Source organism: Peromyscus californicus, unplaced genomic scaffold, assembly GCF_007827085.1.
Source record: "Peromyscus californicus insignis strain IS unplaced genomic scaffold, ASM782708v3 Scaffold_7__1_contigs__length_154581171, whole genome shotgun sequence".
NCBI lineage: Eukaryota > Metazoa > Chordata > Mammalia > Rodentia > Cricetidae > Peromyscus > Peromyscus californicus.
In genome coordinates this window covers 2,889,867-2,912,606 of record NW_026294595.1, presented here as the reverse complement: position 1 = coordinate 2,912,606, position 22,740 = coordinate 2,889,867, and the positions used below count along the sequence as shown (strand labels likewise).

The 22,740-nt window shown below is 44.4% G+C and overlaps 1 protein-coding gene across 5 annotated transcripts in view; it reads left to right on the top strand.

The window, feature by feature from the left end:
• The window catches only part of Mrrf (mitochondrial ribosome recycling factor), a 99,324-nt gene that overhangs the window by 26,471 nt on the left and 50,113 nt on the right, over nt 1-22,740 (top strand). For 4 of the 5 annotated variants that reach the window (XR_008215352.1, XR_008215353.1, XM_052725774.1 and 1 more), the window contains exon 6: nt 18,828-18,987. The exons of the other annotated variant lie outside the window; for it this stretch is intronic. Coding sequence is in view for 2 of the 4 variants with exons in the window: in XM_052725774.1 (XP_052581734.1) it covers nt 18,828-18,987 (160 nt within the window). In the remaining 2 variants the exon portion in view is untranslated. The remainder of the gene's footprint in view (nt 1-18,827; nt 18,988-22,740) is intronic. 5 annotated transcript variants of the gene reach the window in all.

Sequence of the window (22,740 nt, the reverse complement as noted above, 5' to 3'; positions counted from 1 at the left end):
GCCATAAGGACTTGGGTTCAAGTTCAGTACATGTTTGCATGGGAAGTATCTTCTGAGCATATATGTATGCCGGGCTCTGCTAGGGACACAGAGACCTTATGTTTGCTTCTAGGGCATTTGTCAGGCTCCTTGTTTGTATTACCTCCAGCTTACTGGGGAAAACTACTGCGACCCACAGTGTAGACAAAAAGTCCTGAAGCTCTGAGAAATAGAGATCGCCCATGATCACATGACCAGTATTGGCTGGCAGGATTTGAGAATCATGAGTTTTTCTGTTATTTTCTGTTCAGATGAATAATTCTGGAAAGTGCTGGAAGTAATTATGAATATCAGAAGCAAGATTTACAAATGGAGGGCCTGGAGAGATGGCTTGGCAGTTATGAGTGCTTACTGTTCTTCCAGAGGACCCAAGTTCAGTTCCTAGCACCTTCTCAGGCATCTTACAACTGCCTGACACCCTCTTCTCACCTCATTGAGTACCCACACATTTGGCATATGACTACAGAGATATACACACATACGTGTAAATAAAAATAAAAGAAACTTTTAAAAATTGTTTTTAAATAGTAAAAGAGGACTAGGTTGTAGGCAGCATCTTCATTCTTTGGTTCGTAATCTCCTGTCTGTAGTCTTGCAGGCCACTTCACGGTGCTGAGCTTTGTCTTCCTCATGGACCAGATCAAAGGGCTGCGCTCAGTCTGCAGGTCCCTTTGCAGTCCCCACATTTTGCAACACTATGAGCTTGTGCTGCTGATGTACACTGTTGACTTGGGTTCTTTTCAGAGCAGCCCGAATGCTTGTCGCATTTTCATTTGAAAGCTCAGGTCGACATAACACACATCTCTGCAACCCCACTGGAGTTAACAGTTGCCTTTGGTGTGTCGAATGTAAGTTTGAAGGATCGGTGTGTTTAACTTGAATTTTCAAAGACGTGGGATTCGTTACATTAGTTTTTACATTATTTTATCTTGGCTAATGGATGTAATCCAAGAGAAAGTTGACAGACCAAAACCCTCTGCTCCTGCAAACCTCATTTTTTATATACTTTCTTCTCCTTGACAAGGTGGTAGGGTCATGAGGCCCCTTACTGAATTATGCGTTTGGTAGTTTTCCAGATAAAAAATGAACGGTCTGTTCTTTATTATGGAGGCTGTGTCATGTGAGGGGATAAAAGTTTATTTTAAAATAAAAGGACCGAAGTTTTCATTAGGTTTTGCCAGTGACTCCCATGTGGCTCTAGCAGACTGCTGTGTTTAAGTTTATTATTTGTAAAGCAGGTGAAAAAGTACGCAACAACAGGCAGAGATTTTATGAGATTAAGAGAGACAAGAAATAGCGGGATCTCTTTAAAGAAACCACATACACTGTTACTTCTGTAAACAGTGAATAGTAAGGGGCGAGGAAGTGGGTTCCACTCTGCCAGGAGCTTTCAAGTGCCTGATACACAGGGAAGCAGAAGAGCGCAGTGGTTAGAGTTAAACCCTGCCACCACATATATACTGAATTGGGATCCAGCTCTTCTTTTTGGCTGTATGACAGTAGCAGCTCTTTCACCTCTGAATCTTGGAAAGTTCATCTGTAAAATTAAATTCATGGGAATTATTTATGTGGTCATTGGGAGATAATGTGATAATGTACTTGGAGCCATTGATCCTGGGTCAAACCCTCTTGATGGTATCAAACGCTGCTGTTTCCTTCATTCCCTTTCACAAGCAGGCCAGGGCATCGTTGCCCTTTAGGGATAAGGACAGATTCAAAGGCTGAAGCTCTGGCTCTGGGTGTCACAGCAAGTCATTGGCAGCGCACATACACACACACATACACACACACACACACACACACACACACACACACACACACACACACACACCCCAAGACAAGTTTGGGAAATACAAGAGAATAATAATAAGAAATCTCTAAGATCCATTTCTGTTTATAAAATTGCAAGCTTAGTTCTAGGCAAATTTGTCTTTTCTGGCCATTTGTGACTCTTGTACCTCAGGATCATCTGCATTTTGCCTTTTGCCCTGACTCTGGTTGTCCAACTGTAATTCTCTGCAGCAGCTCTGAGCTTCTACCCCACTTCGTCACACTTCTGTGAGTCTTAGTTCTTTGAAAATGAGTTTACTGAGCTCATAGCTCTCTGTTCTGTGGGAAGGAGGGGACGATGAGTCCCTTGGAGGAGGTCAGGCTGAAAGCAGAGCAGTCCTTTCCTCTTTTTGTTGTCGATTGGAGATCAGCTCTGTGGCCAGGGTTTGGTTTGTTTTGAAACAGGGTCTCACTATGTAGCATCAGCTGGCTTGGAGCTCCCTATCCTGTGTAGACCAGGCTGGTCTCGATCTCACAAAGATCTGCCTGACTCTACCTCTTGAATGCTGGGATTAAAGGTGTGCGCCAATCATACTTGGTGGCTATAGGAAAATACCATATTGTTTTTCAGAAAATAGCTTTGGTACTGTTTTCTCCCCGAATGAAGCAGTATGTCCGTGTTTTCTATGAAGATTTCTTATTCTTATCAAGAAAAGGTCTCATGTAGCCTAGGCTAACCCCACACTTGCTAGCTAAAACAACTCTGAATGTTTGATCCTATGTGCACCACCCCACCTGGTTTATTCCATATTCTTTTGTTTTGTTTTTGAGACAGGGTTTCTCTGTGTAGCCCTGGCTGTCCTGAACTCACTTTGTCGACCAGGCTGGCCTTGAACTCATAGAGCTCTGCCTTCCTCTATCTCTTAAGTGCAGGGATTAAAGGCTGGCACCACCACCACCTGCTTCCTTATTCTTAAAGGTTCAGTGCTTGTATTTTAATGTATTTAGCATTAACTAGTTTCCAAATTCCAGATATCTTGTTTTAAATTGTTTTTCTTTTGGTAGCTTTTTAAAACAGATTTTTTCAGTTTAGTTTAGTCATAAGAGTGTTTTGCCTGTATATATGCATGTGCACTGCATGTGTGACTGGTGCCCATTGAGATCAGAAGAGGGTGTCAGATTCCCCTGGAACTGGAGTTATGGTGGCTATGAGCCACCATGTGGACAGTGATTAGCCTACCTGAGTCCCCTGCAAGTGTGACCAGTGCTTTTAACTGCTGGGCTGTTTCTCCAGCCTCTTAACTGTGTTTTAGTTCTTGTAAGTTTTATAGTTTTACTCCAGGTCCTGCTGAGAGCAGAGAGGTAGGGAAGTTGGGGATTGGGAAAGAAGTGAATGTGGAGTGTGGGGCCCTGGTGTTGCTCTTGCTGCTTGATTGTGTATCTGCAGCATCACTGCAGTGCCCAGTTGCTTAGAGATGTGGGTGTTTCAGGGCCTCACAGGCATCTGCAGCTTACCTGAGTGACCCCTCCATTGTTGCACAGAACTAAACCTGCTGTTGTCCTTGGAGAAACCTCTCTAGCATTTGATGTCTCCTCTGGCTCACTGCACGGAAGGTGACAATGTGTGCTCTTTGTTTGCCTCATTTCATTCTGCTCTTCCCTGTTCTTATGCATAAGCACTGTAAACCTTCGAGAGTTTGTTCAGGTTCATTAGCTAGGACAAGCAGAATTAAAAAGGATCCAGATTTGGGGTAAGCAAGCCCCCAATCAAATGCTTTCTTTCATAAGTTGCCTTGCTCATGCTATCTCTTCATAGCAATAAAACAGTAACTAAGATGATTATATAATTAAAATTTAAAATAGCGATCACTGGACCCTTTACTATGAAAACAAGCAAATGTAAAATAGAAGGCACCCTTAAAAGTGTACAGATGCAAGAATATAAATTTGGGGTAATTTCACATCAAATTTATAATAATGGTGGGGAACATGGCAGCAGGCAGGCATGATAGATGGAGCAGTAGCTGATAGCTACATCTTGATCTGCAGGCAGAAAGAGACTGGGCCTGGTGTGGGCTTTTGAAATCTAAAAGCCCACCCCCAGCGACACACCTACTCCAGAATGACCACGCCTCCTAATCCTTCTTAAAGAGTCCACTGACTAGAGTCAAAACACTCAAGCCTGTGAGCCTGTGGGAGCCATTCTCCTTCAAACCACCACAATAATAATCCAAACTATGTAGAATAAACTATTTCCAGGACTTGGAGAGATGGATAGTTAAAAGCATTTTCTGTTCTTGCAGAGGACCCAGATTGAGCTCCCAGCACTCACATGGTACCTAACAACTCTCTGCAACTCCAGTTTTCTTTCTTTCTTTCTTTTTTTAAAGATTATTTATTTATTATGTATACAATATTCTGTCTGCGTGTATCCCTGCAGGCCAGAAGAGGGCACCAGATGTCATTACAAGTAGTTGTGAGCCACCATGTGGTTGCTGGGAATTGAACTCAGGACATCTGGAAGAGGAGTCATAAGCAGCTCCAGCTCCAAGTACAGCTGAGAGAAGTCCCAGCCAGGCTGCTGGGTGATCCTGGGCAGAGCCCATCCCTGGAGGAGGCCTGTGTTAGTTAGTCAGTCCTGTGCCAGGAATGATTGGTTATTGCCTAGGAATAGCCAGGGAGTCTGTTTGGGAATGATCTCAGCCAAATGTCATGGAGGGTTGACAATGTGGGAGCTAGAAGCTGTGGGCATCTTTGCCCCTCAAAGCCAGTCCTGGAGAGGGCAGTCACAGTGGTATGTGTACCTCCCACAAGACCCTAGGAAGTGCTTAATTTTTTGAATTTGGTCTCCTTATCTGTATAACGAGATTAAGTATCAGTGATTTTAAAGAGTAATCAGATATTATATGTGTGACTTCTTCCTTGAGGCTTTTCACAGGTACTTAATACATTTAATTCCTTGTCTTGTGGTGTTTGAATTAATTCTCCTGGTTAAGCAATTCTTGGACACAGCTTTTTTTAAAATCCTGGTTATTTGGGAGTCAAATCAAGGCTACTTTTCTTTTTGTTCATGGATTCTCTTCTAGTCATTAGCACTTCCTTTCCTCTTTCGAACTAACCCATCTCCCAGATACATGTTCATGGCTTTTTTCTTTTTTGGCTCCACTTTTAGGGATGGGAGGAGTTGAGTCATTATGTTGTAATTATCTTGGAACTTAAGTTGTTCAGGAGCACTGTAGTTTGATTGTAAATAAGCACTTTATTCTTTGAATATGAATTACAGTGAACAAGACCCTTTGGAAGGTATATCCAGATAAAGTCTGGTATAGATTGGCTTTATGTTTCTGGTAAAGGCAGAGATTCTGGCTATCCTTGACACTCTCAAACCAGTGATCTGTTCCTCCTAATGTAGGGAAAAGGGGCTGGCTAAAGAAACATACCCTGACCCTGGAGCTAGGGAAAGATGGCTCAGATCAGGGCAGAAAGAAACACAGTTTGGCTCAGTCAGATCGGAGCCATCTCTGCCCCTGGCCAACTGACTTGTGAAACTAACCAATCACTGGTTGACTCCGCCCCAAGACATCCTATATAAATTGCCCTGGCTGGTCAGTTAAAAAAAACTATTCTCTCCACCCTGGTAGAGGCAGCTACTCTCCTGGACTCCTCCTTCCCAAATAAATCTCTCAAAACAGTTTTGGGTGTGAAGATCTTCATTCACAAGTGCGCAGAAGATCCTTGCTGAGATGTCCCTCAGTGGACAGAGCAAGAGAGAGCTAAAAAGGAACACTTTTCTCTGGAGCCGGAGGAGATTGCTACATTTCTGCAGGGGTTTCCCTTTTTGCAGAGTGAAGCAAAAGAAGCAACATCTTAGGCCTGAGAAGCAGAGCTCTGCTAGGAAGCCCCCTTAAGTGGGGGCTGAGCAAAGCTCAGCTGTAGCGGCTCTCCAGGAGAGGAGCAGGATTGCTATATCCTGTGGGAGACCATCCCCCACCACACCAGGTATAGCCTGACTCACATGAACAGTCAAGATACCTTTCCCTACAGAGCTCCTAGCAGTTCTAGGCCTGACTCTCCTGAGCAGTCAGAAAAACTTCCCTTCCAAGGCTGAGCTGTCTCTTTGCAGCACCAGCTGTCAGAGTTGTCATAAGCAGCTCCAGGTGACTGGGACACCTCCGGGCTGAGCTGTCCTGGGCAGCTCGAGGTGTCCAGGATACCTCACCCTCCAGGGCTGCTGTCTCATCACAGCTCCAGCCATCACCTGACTCCCAAGTGGTCAGACTACCTCTTCCCAGAGTTGCAAAACTCATGTTTTGGTGCCGAAATCCGGGACCAAACCCACAGAGTTGCAGCAAACTTACACCTAAGGCTCATCATTGGATATATGCTATCATTAGTTCCCTCTTCCTCTGTACATGTTGGATGGTAGAGCTGATGTCTTGCTGGCTTCTTCCCCGAGACCAAAGTTCTAAGGTGATCAAAACAGAATTCCCAGTAGAATCAGACCAGGGAGTCCCCAAGTGTTATGATATATTACACGGGGAGACCCCAAGGTTATCCCGTGCAAGCAGGGAAACATGCTGGCATGCTAGGCAGATGCAGTGGTGGGCTGGCAGGCAACCTACTCCATTCAGGCATGGTGGTGGGGTGGCAGGTGGACCTTCACAACCCAAAGGCTGCATCTGAACAGAAATGGTTTATTATAATAGGGACGAAGAGAAGATAGGAAAGAAGAGAGGGAGGGGAAAGAGAGAGAGGAGTCGAGGGGTGCACACCTCATGAGAGTGGAGGGAGAGAGAGAGAAAGGGGTGGAATTTTTCCATAAACATCAGGATGTAGGCTGGCCCCAAGGGGCAGGTCAGAATATTAACACCAAGATCACAAGAAGTCTCAGCTAACATTCCCTCGGGCTGACTTCAACATTTCCCTGTGGTGGTATTTTGTGTATGCTGTACAAAAAAAGCTTGCCTCAGTATCAGAGGGCAAAGCCAGGCAATACTTTGTCATAGAGGCCAGGCAGTAGTGGCACACAACTTTAATCCCAGCATTTGGGAGGAGGAAGCAGGAAGATCAGGAGTTCAGGGCCACCCTGGGCTACACAAGATTGATCCATTCTAAAAGAGAAACAGCCAGGCAGTGGTGGCACAAACCTTTGATTCCAGTACTTGTGATCTCATGCCTTTAATCCCAGCACTAGGGAGGTGGAGACAAGAAGTGATATGGCTGGGTGGAGAGAGGAATATAATGTGGGAAGAGACAGGATCTAAGATCTCTTTCAGGCTGAGGATTTCGTAGAGGTAAGAACTAGTGGCTGGAGGGGTGGGAGGAGGGAAGAGGAGGATCTGTGATTGGTATGTAAAATGAATAAAACATTTTCTTAATAATAAAAAAAAGAACTAGTGACTGGCTGCTCTGCTTTTCTGATCTTTTAACTTTCACCCTGTTATCTGACTCTGGGTTTTTACTAATAAGACCAATTAGAAATCGTGCAACATTTCCCCATACTTGGATATACAGTTTCTCCAGGAAATTTTCCTATGATAACAGGTTGGGTGAGGTGATTAGGATGGTCCCCAGCTCGGTTGGATGGAGAGGGAAATTGCTATGGAGCCAGGGAAAGCCATGACAGAGTTGGAGGACAACCCTAAGAAAACCAATAAAAACATGCTGTGTCCTTGGGCAAGATATTCCAACTCTCTGAGCCCCACTTTCTTTGTGTGCAGGACGAAGTAATCACAGCATTTACTCTTGTGAAGAATGATTGGGAGACTCCTATGAAGGATGAAGGAGAGAGGGGCAGGAGTCAGTGATGCTGTTCGATTGCAGTGCAGGTTTGACAGCAGTGGAACAGGAGAGGATGTAATCAGTGAGAAGTGTGTGTGTGTGTGTGTGTGTGTGTGTGTGTGTGTGTGTGTGTGTGAGAGAGAGAGAGAGAGAGAGAGAGAGAGAGAGAGAGAGAGAGAGAGAGAGAGAGAGTGTTTAGTGGAAATATACTTTGAATCTTGAATTTTTTTCTCGGAGACTAGTCATGCAGAGTACAGTAGTTTTACAGCGACCCTGTAGGATAGTGAGTTGTGGCTCCAGCCACTTGGTCACAAGGAAAGAGTGCTGACTGCTGTGCTGCATAGCCTGGAAGGTTAGGTGTGTGAGCAGTGCTTTTCCACGTAGGTTATTTTAGTTTATGATGAGCTCATCGGGACATGTCCCCATCATAAATTGAGGAACATTTGTGCTTAGTTTATGTAAATGGGATCAAATATCTGCACTGCCACAGTTTGCTTTATTATTTTGCACATATCTTTTCATAGTTGTCTCATTTTTTCCTCAACTGCCTAGACGTATCCTTTTGAAGTGACTGTGTTGGGAAGTTGAAATAACTTGCCCAAGGTCACAGGTTAGGAAGTGGAAGAGCCATTTTTCAGATTTGAACTCATCTGCTTCCGAAGCTCACATTCTAGCTATATTATCTATTGTTCCATTTAATTCTGGCCTCACTTTATAGATCTTGTTACAGGAGTAGTGTCCATGGTGGGCACATTCCAGGAAGTGTTGGTAAAGCCATGTCATTACACAGCCCACGTGTATATAGACTGCTGGTAATCTTGAAAGGGGCTTAGCGGCTTCAAACTGTGCTTAGTAATGGCTGGCGGGTACTCTTCCCTTGTGCCACTGACCTCTACCTACCATTCCTTGCAGGACCATTCATTCTTCAGGCAAGTCCAGCCAACTGTCTCCTCCTGTTACATATGTAAGCAGGTCTTAGTGTACAGTGCGCTTGTAAGCATAGCTGCTGGATTTGACTAACCAACAATGAGGCTGTGGCATAAGGCATGAAATTCAGCACTCAGACCATGTTGGCCTCATATTCCAGGTCCAGCAGGAACTTAGATCGGCTGCTCATCTATGAGTCTTGGCTTTATAACCTATAATCCCAGGTAATGACACTAAGGCCACTGGAGTGTTGTGACGGTCACCAGGTTAGTACACACAGCATACATCAGCTTAGAGCCGGGCACTTGGAAAGCGCTCTGGAGATGTTATTATTATTTCTGAAGCAGAAAAGATGTTAGAGTCAGGTGATGAGGCAGATAGAGTTGAGCAGTATGTCACCATACCACAGATAACAAGGTCCTCCATACATCTTTGTCTTGCTTTATTTTCTTCATACACTTATTCCAGTTTGTATTTATTTACTGTCTGTCTCTCCTTTGCTAGAATGTGAGTGCTTTGAGAAGAGAGAGGAAGAGCTTTGTCCATTTTATTCATCTATGTATCCCTAGCCCAAGGAACAGGGCTTAGCATGTAGTAAGTATGTAATAATAGGACCAGTGTTTGAGTGTGAGCACCTCCTGTGTGCACCCTGCCCCTCTGGTGCTGTTGTGTATCATCTAATACATTCCTAATAACCTTTGGGGGTCCTTAGGTTAGCACCCCTGTTTTGTCACAGAGGAAGGAAGTTCTTTGGTTCTCTGTGCCTAGTGTCACACAGTCAGTAAGTGAAGGAAAGGGTCACCTCTCTCCAGAGTCGAAGCTTGCAGCTGCCATGCTGTGCTCTTCTTCAGTAGAAGATAGCACCTTTGGTTTCTTTCCCTTTTGGTGTTAGGTGTGGAGATGGGCTTTGCACATGCTTGACAAGTGCTTCCCACTAATTTATCCTAGAACTCCATTATTTGTTCTCTATGTTATTGAGAACTTAAAAGAGTTTAGTGCCTACATATGCTTCTTTAACCAGCATCTACCATTTGCTCTTTGTAGAAGACAATATTTTTAAAACATTTACTTAGGTTGCTTCCAGTGTGTGTGTGCTACAGCACATGTGTGGCGGTCAGAAGAAAACTTTGAGGAGTTGGTTCTCTCCTTGTGTCATGTGGTTCTAGGAATCACACTCAGGTTGTCAGGCGTGGCAGTAAGTGCATTTACCAGCTGAGCCATCTTAATGACCAAGAGGCAGCACTTCACCTAACCCTTTCCCAGTCCTGTACTTAAAAGGTGAGAAAGTAGTAGCAAATAATGTTTATGAGTGTGTCACTATGTACCAGCACATTTATTGACTTACTTAATTCTCTCAAATAATCCAGTTAAGAAGTAGAATTAGACGTGTTTGACAAACAGGGAAATTGAGACAGACTTAGACATGAAAGACCTGGGCCTCAAACCCTGCCAGTGTCTTCAGACCTGCCTCAAGAGCTCCACCAGATAGATGATGGCTGCAGTTCAGAGAGAAAAAGCCAGTGTCCGTGGTTACTCAGACTGTTGGTGGAAGAGCAGAGGTTAGAGGTCAGCTCTCACTTGTCTGCCAGGTTTGTGCTCATTCATGTGTGTGGAAGCCTCAGCAAGGGTTCTGGCCACTTAGTCCAGGGCTTGGGTTCTGGTCCTTCTAGCTGAATGAGGAGAAGATGGGTGATGTAATAGAGACCATGCAGCTGGCAGTTGGCGTTGGGACTCATCCTTTTTCTTCCTGCCCTGCTTACCTGAACTTCAGTCAGTGTACAGTCTTTTGGAAGCATGTGGCCGGTTGCGTCCCTGGGTGGAATTAAAATTAGCATAGGTGGTAGGAAGCCTTCCCAAATGTATGATTCTCTTTGGTCTGATGTCTTTGTGAGATGTTAATGTATGTAAGATGGGTTAATGGGAGGGGTGTGGAGAGTACTTAGAAACATAGGAAATCTAGCTGGGCTATGCAAACAGAAACATTTTCTTCAGGACTCTCAGCCCCAAAGCATTGAGCAGCTCCTGCCAGCAAACTGAAGCAGGGCACGTGTCTACTGCTGACTGTGGGTCTGTGCTCCTGCTAGGGGGAAGTCTCCTAGCTGCCCAGTGGCAGGGTGGTAAGCTTTCTCTCTGGAATTGTCAGAGATGTGTTTTAATATGCTGTTCCCTGGAATGCAGCTGCCTTCTTAGCTTGCTACCCCCTGCTATTAGAGCAGAAGTCATGGCCTCTACAACCCGTTGCCTGCTGCTGTCCTCTCTTCCTATTATTTTCCTTTCTTGGTAGTACTTGAGTACTGAGCCCAGGACCTCCCATATGCTAGGCCAGCGCCCCACCATTGAGCTGTATTCCAGCCCTCTTTCTACTTTTTGTTTTGAGACAGGGTCTCACAAAGTTGCACAGGCAAGCCTTGAACTCCCTCTGTATAGTCCAGGAAGGTCTTGAACGTGGCAACCCTCGAGTTAGCCTTCCAGGTAATCAAGATTACAGGTTGAGCACCAGGCTTGGCCCTCTGTCCTTCTTATCCTTTGCTGTTCTCCATCTACTCCATGAACAAAAACCTTAAGGAACCAAATCCTTTTCAAGTGTTTTCTCCCTCACCACTCACATCCCATTGTCCCTAAGTCTTGGAGATTCTGTGGTTAGAATAATTAGTGTAGCCGCCCTGTGTCGTGCTCCTGCAGTGCATATGTGCTGGCAGGGTGCCAGGCCCTTGCCACCCATCATTTCATTTCATCCTTGCCTCCTCCTCGTAGCCATACTGTTCTAAACATGAGAAAACTGAGTTTGGAGGGGTTGCATAGAGCATTCAAAGTTTGGAAGCCAGCAAGTGGCAGAGCCCTAGGACAAGCTCATCTTTCTGTGTTTAGTGACACTTTTTAAGTGACCAAAGACATCATAAGTGGGTTTTGCTGTAATGACCCAACTCAGCAGGGATTTCCCTGGGTGGTGTATAGTGTTGTACATGTGTCCTGTTTGGTAGAAACAATGGGACGTATCGTTTCAGCCAGTGGGTTTTTCTGTGTGTTGGTTACCAGCAGGGCATGCCCTCTGCTTATTGTTCATGGGAACATGCTCAAGGAATTCTGCAGGAAGACCCCCACCAGGATGTTACTGGAAGACCTGTTTGGCGGAGTTTGTGCAAACAAAGTATGACCCTGCCAGCTCAGCCAAAACTCCTGTATCATGCAGGGAGGACTCTGTGACCATAGCGGAAAAGGCTGCTGTCTTCATCACCCAGCCAAAAAGCTGCTGCAGAGTGGGCCTCCAGCTTCCCTCTCTCTGCTCCAGGGGCTTCTGCACAGTCGCTCTCTGCTTAGATAGGGTGTGTTCATTGCTCTCCATATAAAATACCAGTCTAGTTGGGTTTCCTTTACCTCCTGAGCCTCTTTTGTGGTGTGTCACATTGTTTATAGAAGAATCTACTAGTACTCTTCCCCTTAAAAAAAAATATGAGCCAGGTAGTGGTGGCGCACGCCTTTAATCCCAGAGGAGCAGAGACAGGCAGATCTCTGAGTTCGAGCCCAGCGTGGTCTACAGAGCAAGTTCTAGGGACAGCCAAGGCTACACAGAGAAACCCTGTCTCAAAAAAAAAAAATTTGATAAAATACACATTAAAAAATTTGTCAGTTTAAGTGCCAATGCTTTTCATCTTGTAAAGCTGAAATTGTATATATCAAAAAGTTATACACACTTAGTTCCTGGGAACCATTCTGCTTTCTGCCCCTCTGACTCTGACCACTCTAGAAATCTTATAGAGATGGAGTCATGCAACATGTGTCCTTCTTTTGGGGTTGTTTCACTTGTATTTATCCATGTGTACATGTATCAGAATCACATTCCTCTTGAAGACTGGATAACATCCCATTGCACACATAACTCAGAATGACATTGGAGTGCTTGTGTGGTTTTGCACCTGTCAGCCTCCTTGCTGTGGACGTCCTTACCTCCTGCTTTCTCCACTCTGGTCACACTGCCTTTTTTCAGTCTCTGGGAAAAGACTTGCATCCCTCTCCTGTCAAGTGTGTCAGCCAGCACAGGATCTGGCATGGGGCTAAGGGGCTCAGCCATTGCTTGAGAAGCAAATGGGCACAATTTAGAGTGGACACTCAGGCGCCTGGAACACAAACATGAGTACCGCCGAGCCCCATGAATGTGAGCTGCAGATGATCAGATGTATTAATCACTGGACTAGAAAGGGATTAGGATATTTCCATAATATAGTGTGGTATGTTTCTTTTTCTAAAACAGATGTGCTCTTGTTGCTTCATGAGGAAGCAATTAAATGTGTTTGATTAAGACATCCATAAACACTGTGATGTATTTGAGGCTACTATGTGCTGCTTTCTCTGTTGGTACATTCTGTCTGCTGTACCTGCTTCTCTGAACCACTCTCCGAGATGTCCTTTTTCATCTTCTTTGATTAAGTAGCTTTCTCATGGATGACTGTCTTCTGCTGACACAGATGGTAATAAAATGGGTCTGACTTCAAAACCAGTGCCTTGCCGTTGCCCTAGGTGTCTGTTCTCATATTTACTGTGCAGTACAAGCTCAGTATCCACCAATGCATCTGCCCTTTTCCTGTTGGGCCTTCCTGTGACCAATATCTAGCTCTTCTCACCTCTCTCCCCGTTCTTACTGTATTTCCTTCTCCTTTTCCATGTATATATATATATATATTTTTTTTTCCAAGACAGGGTTTCTCTGTGTAGTTTTGGTGCCTGTCCTGGAACTCACTCTGTAGACCAGGCTGGCCTCAAACTCACAGAGATCCACCTGGCTCTGCCTCCTGAATGCTGGGATTAAAGGCGTGCACCACCAACGCCCGGCCTCCTAATATATTTTTTGACAGTTGGCTGTGTATTTGAATCCTAAAACATGTTTTTTGACAATATCAGTAATAGTTATACACTGTTAGAAACTGGTATTAGTTGGTGGTAATAACATTTATGTAAAATAATAGATTGTATTAAGGCTACATTACATATAATGATTTCACTTTTTTAGATAGCCTTTTATTCTTGAGGCTTTTGAATCCCAATTTATGTTTTTCAGAATGCGTGGTTTTTCCTTCTATTTGAAATACAAACAAAGCAGTAAAAAGTTAGTTCGCTTTCTCTGTTACAGGTTTCCCAATATCGGATACCTATTGCAAATTATGTATAAAACACAAGATTGAAGTACTTCAAGACGATCTTCTTGGAGAAATTTAAGAGGTTTCTTCCTAAACCTTCCTTAAGAAGGTTAACTTCATTTCTTTTCTGCCCCTCCTAGTTTTTCAGCAGGATTAGGTTTTTTGAACCCGGGGATCAAGTTTTAATTTTCCTGTTCCTTCCTTATACTGACATATGCTTTGGCAAAACAAAAAAGAGACCTAAACATGTCAGCATGATTTTTGTGCAGTGAATTAAAAACCATAAAAGTAACAAGATCAGATTCAAATCCCTAAACTCCTGACAGGGTGGTTTTGTCCTTTTCAGTCCCAAGCTTCATATTACGACTTTGAAAGCTTTCTGCCTGGAAGCAAAAGTTTGTGATTTATTTGAAATAGATTGCAAGGATACAGGCCAGAGAGATCTAGGTCTGAATCCCAGTTCTGTCACTGAAGCCCGTGGGCCAGTCACTTAACATCTGAGACTCAGTTTCTTCTTTAGGAAAAATGGAACTCTTAATTTGAGGAGGGATTTGGAGGGGATTAGCGAGGTCACCTAACTCAGCTGTCTGCTTTGTCTTCAGAGGTTGGCTTTTCTTAAAATTATTTTTGTCACAGGAGAAAAGGATATGTAGATGCCATGAAATATTTAACATACACCTTTGCCAGTACACACTGAGCATGTACCCAGAACTTGGGAGGTTTCTGCCACGGAATCACCATTGCTGTGCCTAGAACTTAGGACTGTGCTTACTCAACTCACTCAGGATTGTTGATCTGAGGGGTCAGGAAGCATTGCAATGATAACCACTTCAGGGCAGAGAATTGATCAGGCTATAGGCAAACTGGGGGCATTTTCTTAATTAATGATTGATAGGGGAGGACCCAGCCCATTGTGGGTGGTGCCATCCTTGGATTTGTGGTCCTGGGTTCCATAAGAAGGCAGGCTGAGCAAGCCAGTAAGCAGCACCCCTCCATAGTGTCTGAATCAGCCCCTTGCGCCAGGATCCTGCCCTGTTTGAGTTCCTCTCCTGAACTCCTTCAGTGATGAACAGTGATGCTGAAGTATAAGCCAAATAAAGCCTTTCCTCCCATGTTGCTTTTGGTTGTGGTGTTTCAATACAGCAATAGTAACCTGACTAGGGCAGGGTTCATGATCTAATAAGACCATCCAGGATATAGCTTTCAAGCCTCAGCTCTCGTTACTCCATTTGTTATTCTTATCTGCTCTTTCTGGATCCTCAAATGAAACATGATTTCTTTGCACCTCAAAGCTTTTAGACATGCTTTTTCTTGGAAATCCTTCTTGCCCTGCCAGCACTAGAAACTTGAATTTACTCTTCAGATTGAGTGAAGTGTATTAGTTAGGATAGTGTGGATTATGCTGCAGTAACAAGAAGTCCCCCGTCACCATGGTTTATAACACTTCACCATAGATTGTAACAACAGACATGCATTTCTCAAACTACGTGTTAGGTACTATTCTTCATAGTCATCCTGAGCTGATGGACATTCTATCTCAGCTTGTACTATGACCCAGGGAAACAAATATGGCCTCTGGAAGCTTCTGCCCCGAGCTGATACCCTACATTTTTACTCACATTTCCTTAGATCATGCAAGTTTTGTAGTCTAATTTCAGGGTAGGAACATGTGTTTCTGCTTGTGCCTGTGAGCAAGAGCCCTGAGTAGTGGTGAGTGGACCTTGTCACCTGCCATATTTAGAAGTCATTTCTCGAGGAATGTTTTTTGGGCTGAGCTGCTCCTCTATGGCCCCCTTTCTTTCTTTTTTTTTTTCATTTTGAATTTTTTTCTTTATTAAGAAATTTTCTAGTCACTCCACATACCATCCACAGATCCCCCCTCCTCCCTTCCCCACCCCCTAGCCCTCTTTCCCGAGCCACCTGCATCCCCACATCCCTCAAATTGAGGTTTCCCATGGGGAGTCAGCAGAGCCCAGCACACTGAGCCTAGGCAGGTCCAAGCTCCTTCCCACTGCACAAAGGCTGTGCAAGGCATCACATCGCAGGCACCGGATTCCCAGAAGCCTGCCCATAGACCAGGGACAGATCCCAATCCCTCTGCCTGGGTGCCCCCCAAACAGTTCGAGCCAAACAACTGTCTTCCGTATCCAGAGGGCCTAGTCCAGTCCCATGGTGGCTCCACAGCCACCAGTCCACAGTTCATGGGCTTTCACTAGTGTGGCCGGTCATCTCTGCACGTCTTCCCATCATGATCTTGACGTCCCTCTCCTGCAGAATCCCTCCTCTCTCTCATCAATTGGATTCCCGGAGCTCAGCCTGGTGCCTGGCTGTGGATCTCTGCATCTGCCTCCATCAGTCACTGGACAAAGGCTCTATGATGACAGCTAGGTTATTCACTAGACCAGTCACCAGAGTAGACCAGTCCAGGCACTTTCTGGACCACTGCCAGCAGATCAAGGTGGGGTCATCCTTGTGGATTCCTGAGAGCCTCCCCAGAACCCTGTCTGTTCCTATTCCCACCCTGACCTCATCTATCATGGTATCTTCCTCCCACACTGTCCCTGTTCCAGGTTGACCCTCCCATTTAATTATGTTCTCATCCCCATGCTTTGCCATCTGCCTCCACCACCCCCACACACCCAGGCCACTCATGTAGATCTCATTCACTACTCCTTTGCAGGGTCATCCATGTCTCCCTCCTAGGGTCTTTCCCTGTTAGCTAGCCTCTCTGGAGTTGTGGGTTACAGTCTGGCCATCCCTTCCCTCACATGTAGTATCCACTTATGAGTGAGTCCATACTTTGTCCTTCTGAGTCTGGATTACCTCACTCAAGATGATATTTTCTAGTTCCATCCATTTGCCTGCAAATTTCATGATATCATTGTTTTTTACTGCTGAGTAGCACTCCATTGTGTATATTTGCCACATTTTCTTTATCCATTCTTCAGTTGAGGGGCATCTAGGTTGTTTCCAGGCTCTGGCTATTATGAATAATGCTGATATGAACATAGTTGAGCATGTGTCCTTGTGGTAAGATTGAGCATTCCTTGGGTATATGCCCAAGAGTGGTATAACTGGGTCTTAAGGAAGACTTATTCCCAATTTTCTGAGAAACCACCATACTGATTTCCAGAGTGACTGTATAAGTTTGCATTCCCACCAACAGTGGAGGAGTGTTCCCCTTGCTCCACATCCTCTCCAACATAAGCTGTCTTCAGTGTTTTTGATCTTAGCCATTCTGACAGGTGTAAGATGGTATCTCAAGAGTTGTTTTGATTTGTATTTCCCTGATGACTAAGGATGTTGAGCAATTCCTTAAATGCCTTTCAGCCATTTGAGATACTTCTGTTGAGAATTCTCTGTTAAACTCTGGAGCCCATTTTTTAATTGGATTGTTCAGTATTTTTAAGTCTTAACTTTTTGAGTTCTTTATATATTTTGGAGATAAGCCCTCTGTCAGATGTGGGGTTGGTGAAGATCTTTTCCCATTCTGAAGGCTGTCGTTTTGTCTTATTGACCATGTCCTTTGCTCTACAAAAGCCTCTCAGTTTCAGGAAGTCCCATTTATTAATTGTTGCTCTCAGTGTCTGTGCTACTGGTGTTATATTTAGGAAGTGGTCTCCTGTGCCAATGCATTCAAGACTACTTCCAGCTGGGCGGTGGTGGCTCACGCCTTTAATCCCAGCACTCGGGAGGCAGAGGCAGGCGGATCTCTGTGAGTTCGAGGCCAGCCCGGTCTCCAAAGCGAGTTCCAGGAAAGGCGCAAAACTACACAGAGAAACCCTGTCTCGAAAAAACCAAAAAACAAACAAACAAAAAAAAAAACCAAAAACAAAAAACCAAAAAAAAAAAGACTACTTCCTACTTTCTCGTCTATCAAGTTCAGTGTAACTGGATTTATGTTGAGGTCTTTGATCCACTTGGACTTGAGTTTTGTGCATGGTGACAGATGAGGATCTATTTGCAATCTTCTGCATGTTGACATCCAGTTATGTATGGCCCCTTTCTTTCCCTACTTCGGTTACCACAGCACTTCTCACTCTCTGATGACTATCTTGTTGCCTCTGTCTTTAGCTAAGTTCCGTAGGAGCAGGATGAAGCTCTATTGTCTTCATCCAAATCCATTACCTCAGCTCCTGGCACTCAGTGTTTGCAAGATGGAGAAAGGAAGGCAACACATTTATGCTGGGCTGCGTTGCTATGTTGTCATGATGATGAAATGTGAAATAGTAACTGCTGTGTGTGGTAAAATGCCTTTCTTAACGGTTTATGCTCAATGTCATGATGATGAAGATGATGATAGCAAAAACTGACATTTATCTGAGTGGCACACACCTTTAATCCCAGCACTCAGGAGGCAGAGGCAGGCAGGTCTCTGAGTTCCTGGACAGCCTGGGCTACAGAGTGAGTTCCAGGACAGCCAGGGCCACACACAAAGCACGCACAAAGAAAACAATAACAGGCTGATAGCATTTACCAAGCCCTTGTAACTGATAGCATTTACCAAGCCCTTGTAAGATGCTGGATACTTTCAAAGGTGCTTTCTAAGTCAACTGGTGCCGCAGTTGTTATGCATTACAGGGGGACTCATGCTATCTCTTGGTTTTGAGGTGATTCCTAAGTATTTTGTCATAGTAATCAGGATGGTGAAGGTTAGTTTTGAGATGATCCTGAGTGTGATAATGATCACCATGATGACGGTTGGGTGATGTAGAGTTTAGCAATGGTGTTATTTCTGAGTGTCCCCCATTTACATTGCTGTGGAATGGAAAGCTAATTGTGGCTGATTGGTTCCTTTTATTGAACATTTAAAATGTGTCAGGGTCAATGGTAAATGAGTCACATGATCATCTTAGTTCCTCCCACTCCTTGGATTCCCATTAGACAGCTAGGGGTTTTGAGAAGACAAGTCTGCATCTTGTAAGTAGCATGGTTGATTTTTGACTCCAGGTCTACCTAGCCTGTCTGTTCCGTAATGTCTCTTACTTGCTTTTACCAGATAACTCATCGAGAACTAAGCATGTGTGTTGGTATCTGTCAGGTGTCAGGTCATCAGCTGATAGGTCAAGATTGCAGATTGTTAAGCTAGTGAACAGAGTGGTGTCAAATTCTTGGCTGGAGGTCAGTGTCTTACTAGAAAGAATAGTGTGTTCAACTTTGTGTGTGTCTTCTTTTCAGAGTAACCAGGGAACACAGAGAAATGCTGGTAAAACTGGCCAAACAGAACACCAACAAGGCCAAAGAAAATTTACGGAAGGTTCGCACTAATGCAATGAATAAGCTGAAGAAATCAAAGGACAAAGCCTCAGAGGACACCATCAGGCTCATAGAGAAACAGGTACTGTTGCCAACAGATACAGTATTTATGTATCTGACCCAAGGAGTCTTTGTACTCATGTCTGAAGCAAGGACAGCAAAACAGAGTGCCTCTGGTCACTTTATCCACACCATCAACACCAAGTCTCCGTTCTAAGTCTAGCCTATGCTAGACCCTGGAAGGATCCACCGAGAGGATAAGAGGCTCTTGATCCTTGTTTGTGTGCTAGGCTCTGTGCTGGATACTTTACTTCATTTTCCCTCATTACTACAAAACTGAGTTAGAGGCTGAAAGAATAGCCAAGTGCTCGGCATTCACACGGGCCTGGTTCAGTCCCCATTGCTGAAACAGCAGCTCAGCAGCACTGTAAGAGGAGGGTGAGGAGACCTGGTCCAGGGAAATCTGGGAACCAGTTCCAATTCTTGCTGATAGTGGGAGAGATGGGATCCAGACCTAGGGCTGCTTGCCTTGCTGTCTAGCTTTCTGACTGCAGAGGAGTGAGCAGCTGTGTTCTCTGTGTGCTGAGTGCTGCGCTCCTGGAGTGAAGTGGTGAAAGGACAGAGACCAGGTAGGCCAGCATGTGCAGAAGGGTGGTGATGTAAAAGAACGTTTTCCACTTGGGCCAGCAGGGCTTAATCCTAGGATGGGTCAAGGCAATGAGTGAGGAAACAGAGTGGCCACATCATAAAAGGTCTCACATACCAGGTGAGGAATTTGAATGTGAACAATGTCCAGAGTATTTCCACATTGGCTGTACATCTGACTCATTTTAAGGACTTGCTCTTGCCCCTTCTCGTTAGCTGAGCTTGTTACATGAGCCAAACCAGGCATTGCTGCTGAGAAGTATATACTTAACTTCATAGAGGTCTGAAGGTGTGTGTGAACATTTGATGAATAATAATTTACTCTTAGAAAAATGAAGATGTCTAGGAATTAGGGAGATGACTCATTCAGTAACATGTTTGCTGTGCAAGAACAAGGACTTAAATTAGATCCCTCAGAACCCACATGCAAAGCTGATCATGGAGGTGCTTGCCTGTAATCCCAGCATAGGGATTGGTGGGGACAGAGATAGGAGGAACCCTGGGGCTCACTAGCCAGACATTCTAGCTAAAGGTGAGCTCCAGGTTCAGTGAGAGACCCTTGTAATGGGTGGCTCTTTGAGCCATGAAGCACCGCAGGTAACTGTTACACCTGCCTATGACCTTGAGGTACATGCCTCTTGGACGTGGCTGCTAGGGGACCCTTAAGACCTAGGATGCACATATGCATGCTGTCTTCGATACCGCATGCTTTTGGATGCTAGAATGGACCAGGGCAGAGCTCACCAGAGACAGCGTTGGACCATGCCTCGCCCTTCCAAGATCCTGTGACAAATGCCTTTATTCTGTCTTGTGAGTTAACCCTCAAATAAATTCCTTTGCTCATTAAATAGACTCTGTGGGTTGCTAGAGGTATAATCCCATTAGACCCTGACCCAAAACCCAAGATGGAGAGTGATTGATAAAAGCACATGGTCTTTGCACTTGTGCACACACGTGTGCACTTGTACCCACCCCCTAGGCAAGTATCTGAAGCCTGCTCCAAGATACTAAGTCATTGAATCTGGAGTGGTGCCCAGGAATTTTTTTCTTGAAAGTTCTCATTTTTCAGACAATAAGATCACATGTATGCCTAGAAAAAGTAACTGTGGTGGCCAGGTAGAGAACACTGTAGCGGGCGACATGGAGGCAAGAAGGGAATTTATCAGGATTTAGGAACTGAAGTGAGTAATGTCATACCGAGTGTTTATTAGACCTCAGAGCTGCTGTGTTCACGATGAAAGTATCATCTTAGGAAAGCTGAAGAAAGATGGGGTAGGATGGAGCATGAAAGAAGAAGTAAGCAGAGCAGAAGAGCTGTTGGGGCCTACAGGAGGTGTGGAGTGAGTCGCTGCCCTCGTGTTGGACCAGCAGTTAGCATTCTGGTTGTGGGTCAGCCAGCAATCACCGAGGGGAATTTTGGTTCCTGAACATTGTTCCTACATCTTCTGATTCAGTATATTGCCTAGAATGGTGTTTTTAAAAGATTTTTTACATTATGTATACATGTGTGTCTATGTGGGGGATATACAGGTGAGTGCAAGTACCCGCAAAGTCCAGAAGAAGATGTCAGATTCCCTGGAGTGGAATTACAGGTAGCTGAAGCACCTGATGTGGGTGTTGGGAACTGAACTTGGATCCTCTGGAAGAGCAGGAAGTACTTTTAACTGCTGAGCCATCTCCGGCTTTGAACGTGTATTTTTGAAATGTTTTCTGATAGTTTCTGCAAAAGTATACTATGAAAGAACCAGAAGCTGGTAGTGCAAAAGGAAAAGCCATTCTGCAGCTGATGTTTCGTGACCTTGGAGAAATTGCTTGACCCTCGGGATCTGTTTTTCCTGTAAAAAGAGTTTGGTAATTTCTCCCTTGAAAGGGCTCCTGGAATGCTAGAAGGTGCCATTAGGATGCCTAGCATTTAAGTCTCAAGTGTCCCCTCTTGCTGTCTTTCTGCCCTCCTGTCTTCACTTGGAGGGCCAGTTATAGATCAGGCTGTCCGTCTCTGAGCACTGATCAGGGCTCAAAGCCTGCTCCTCCTTGCTATCCTAGGAATTCCATCTCTTCAGTGGACACTTGGCCCTTGTGTTGCTTCCTGGTAGTAGACTGTGGACTTCCAAGCTGTCAGATTCCTCATTCAACAAGTTGGAGTCTGCCTTAGAGTGCAGAGTCCTTGCTCCTTGAAGAGGAAGAATGATCAGATAATCTGTGCTCTTGTTCAAACACACTTGACAGAGACCTTGACAGAAGTCTTCTTTCATGACCACTGGCTTCCCACCCTTTTCAGATTATCCTTTCTTTCCAGTGCTTCCTAAGTGAAAAGTCTTTGTCCTTTGATACTAAACTGCCTGGTTCCTGTGAGACAGAGTGAAGACAGTCACTTACTCAGTAGAGTAGAGGTGACCAGCATCTCATTGTGCACCTTGTCATGGTCTTGACATCAGTTCCGTCTTGTTAACTTCACTTACAGTTGTGTAGTTGAAGTTTGGGTAACGACATAATGGAGACAGCCCCGTGCATTCTACAGTGTGTTTGTTCATTTCTCTGTGTGGATGGCACCAAAGGAGTTTCTGCTGTTGCTTTTGTTTTTGCTTTGCTTTATGTAATAAAGCTGCTGGCTGATTGTTGCTTTAATTTACATTTTTCTTTGTTCCTAATTATCAAAGTAATATAAAGAAAATGTAGAATGTGAAGACTGTTTAACATGTGGAAGAGAATCATCCCATAAATGCAGAGGTATCTCTCAGCATGTTGAAATGGTCCTTTTCTTTTTTTCAGCACATAGTTTTAAACAATATTGAGGATGTACAGTATACGTAAACTTTTGAGCCAAGGTTTAATTTTTCATTTAATAAAGGCACTGTTTGTGTTTGAAAATATTTTGTAAATGACCACTTCTCATGATTGCTAAGTAGTTCATCTTGTTCCCATATGCAAAATTATCTTTTAGAAGTTCTTGCTTGTAGATATTTTTATTTTATAAAACTTATTTTAAAATTTAAAAAAATTGTATTAGTGAGGTTACAGAGGTTACAGTGACTATCTTCTTTATGAATCTTTGTGTTTTCTTGAGGTAGAACATGCCAAGTGGAGATCACTGGCAAGAGAAATGCACTGGTTTGCTTGTATGTTTTCTCCTCACTGCTGGGGATTGGACTCAGGGCCCTGCATATGCTTTGTAAGTGCTCTACCACTGGGC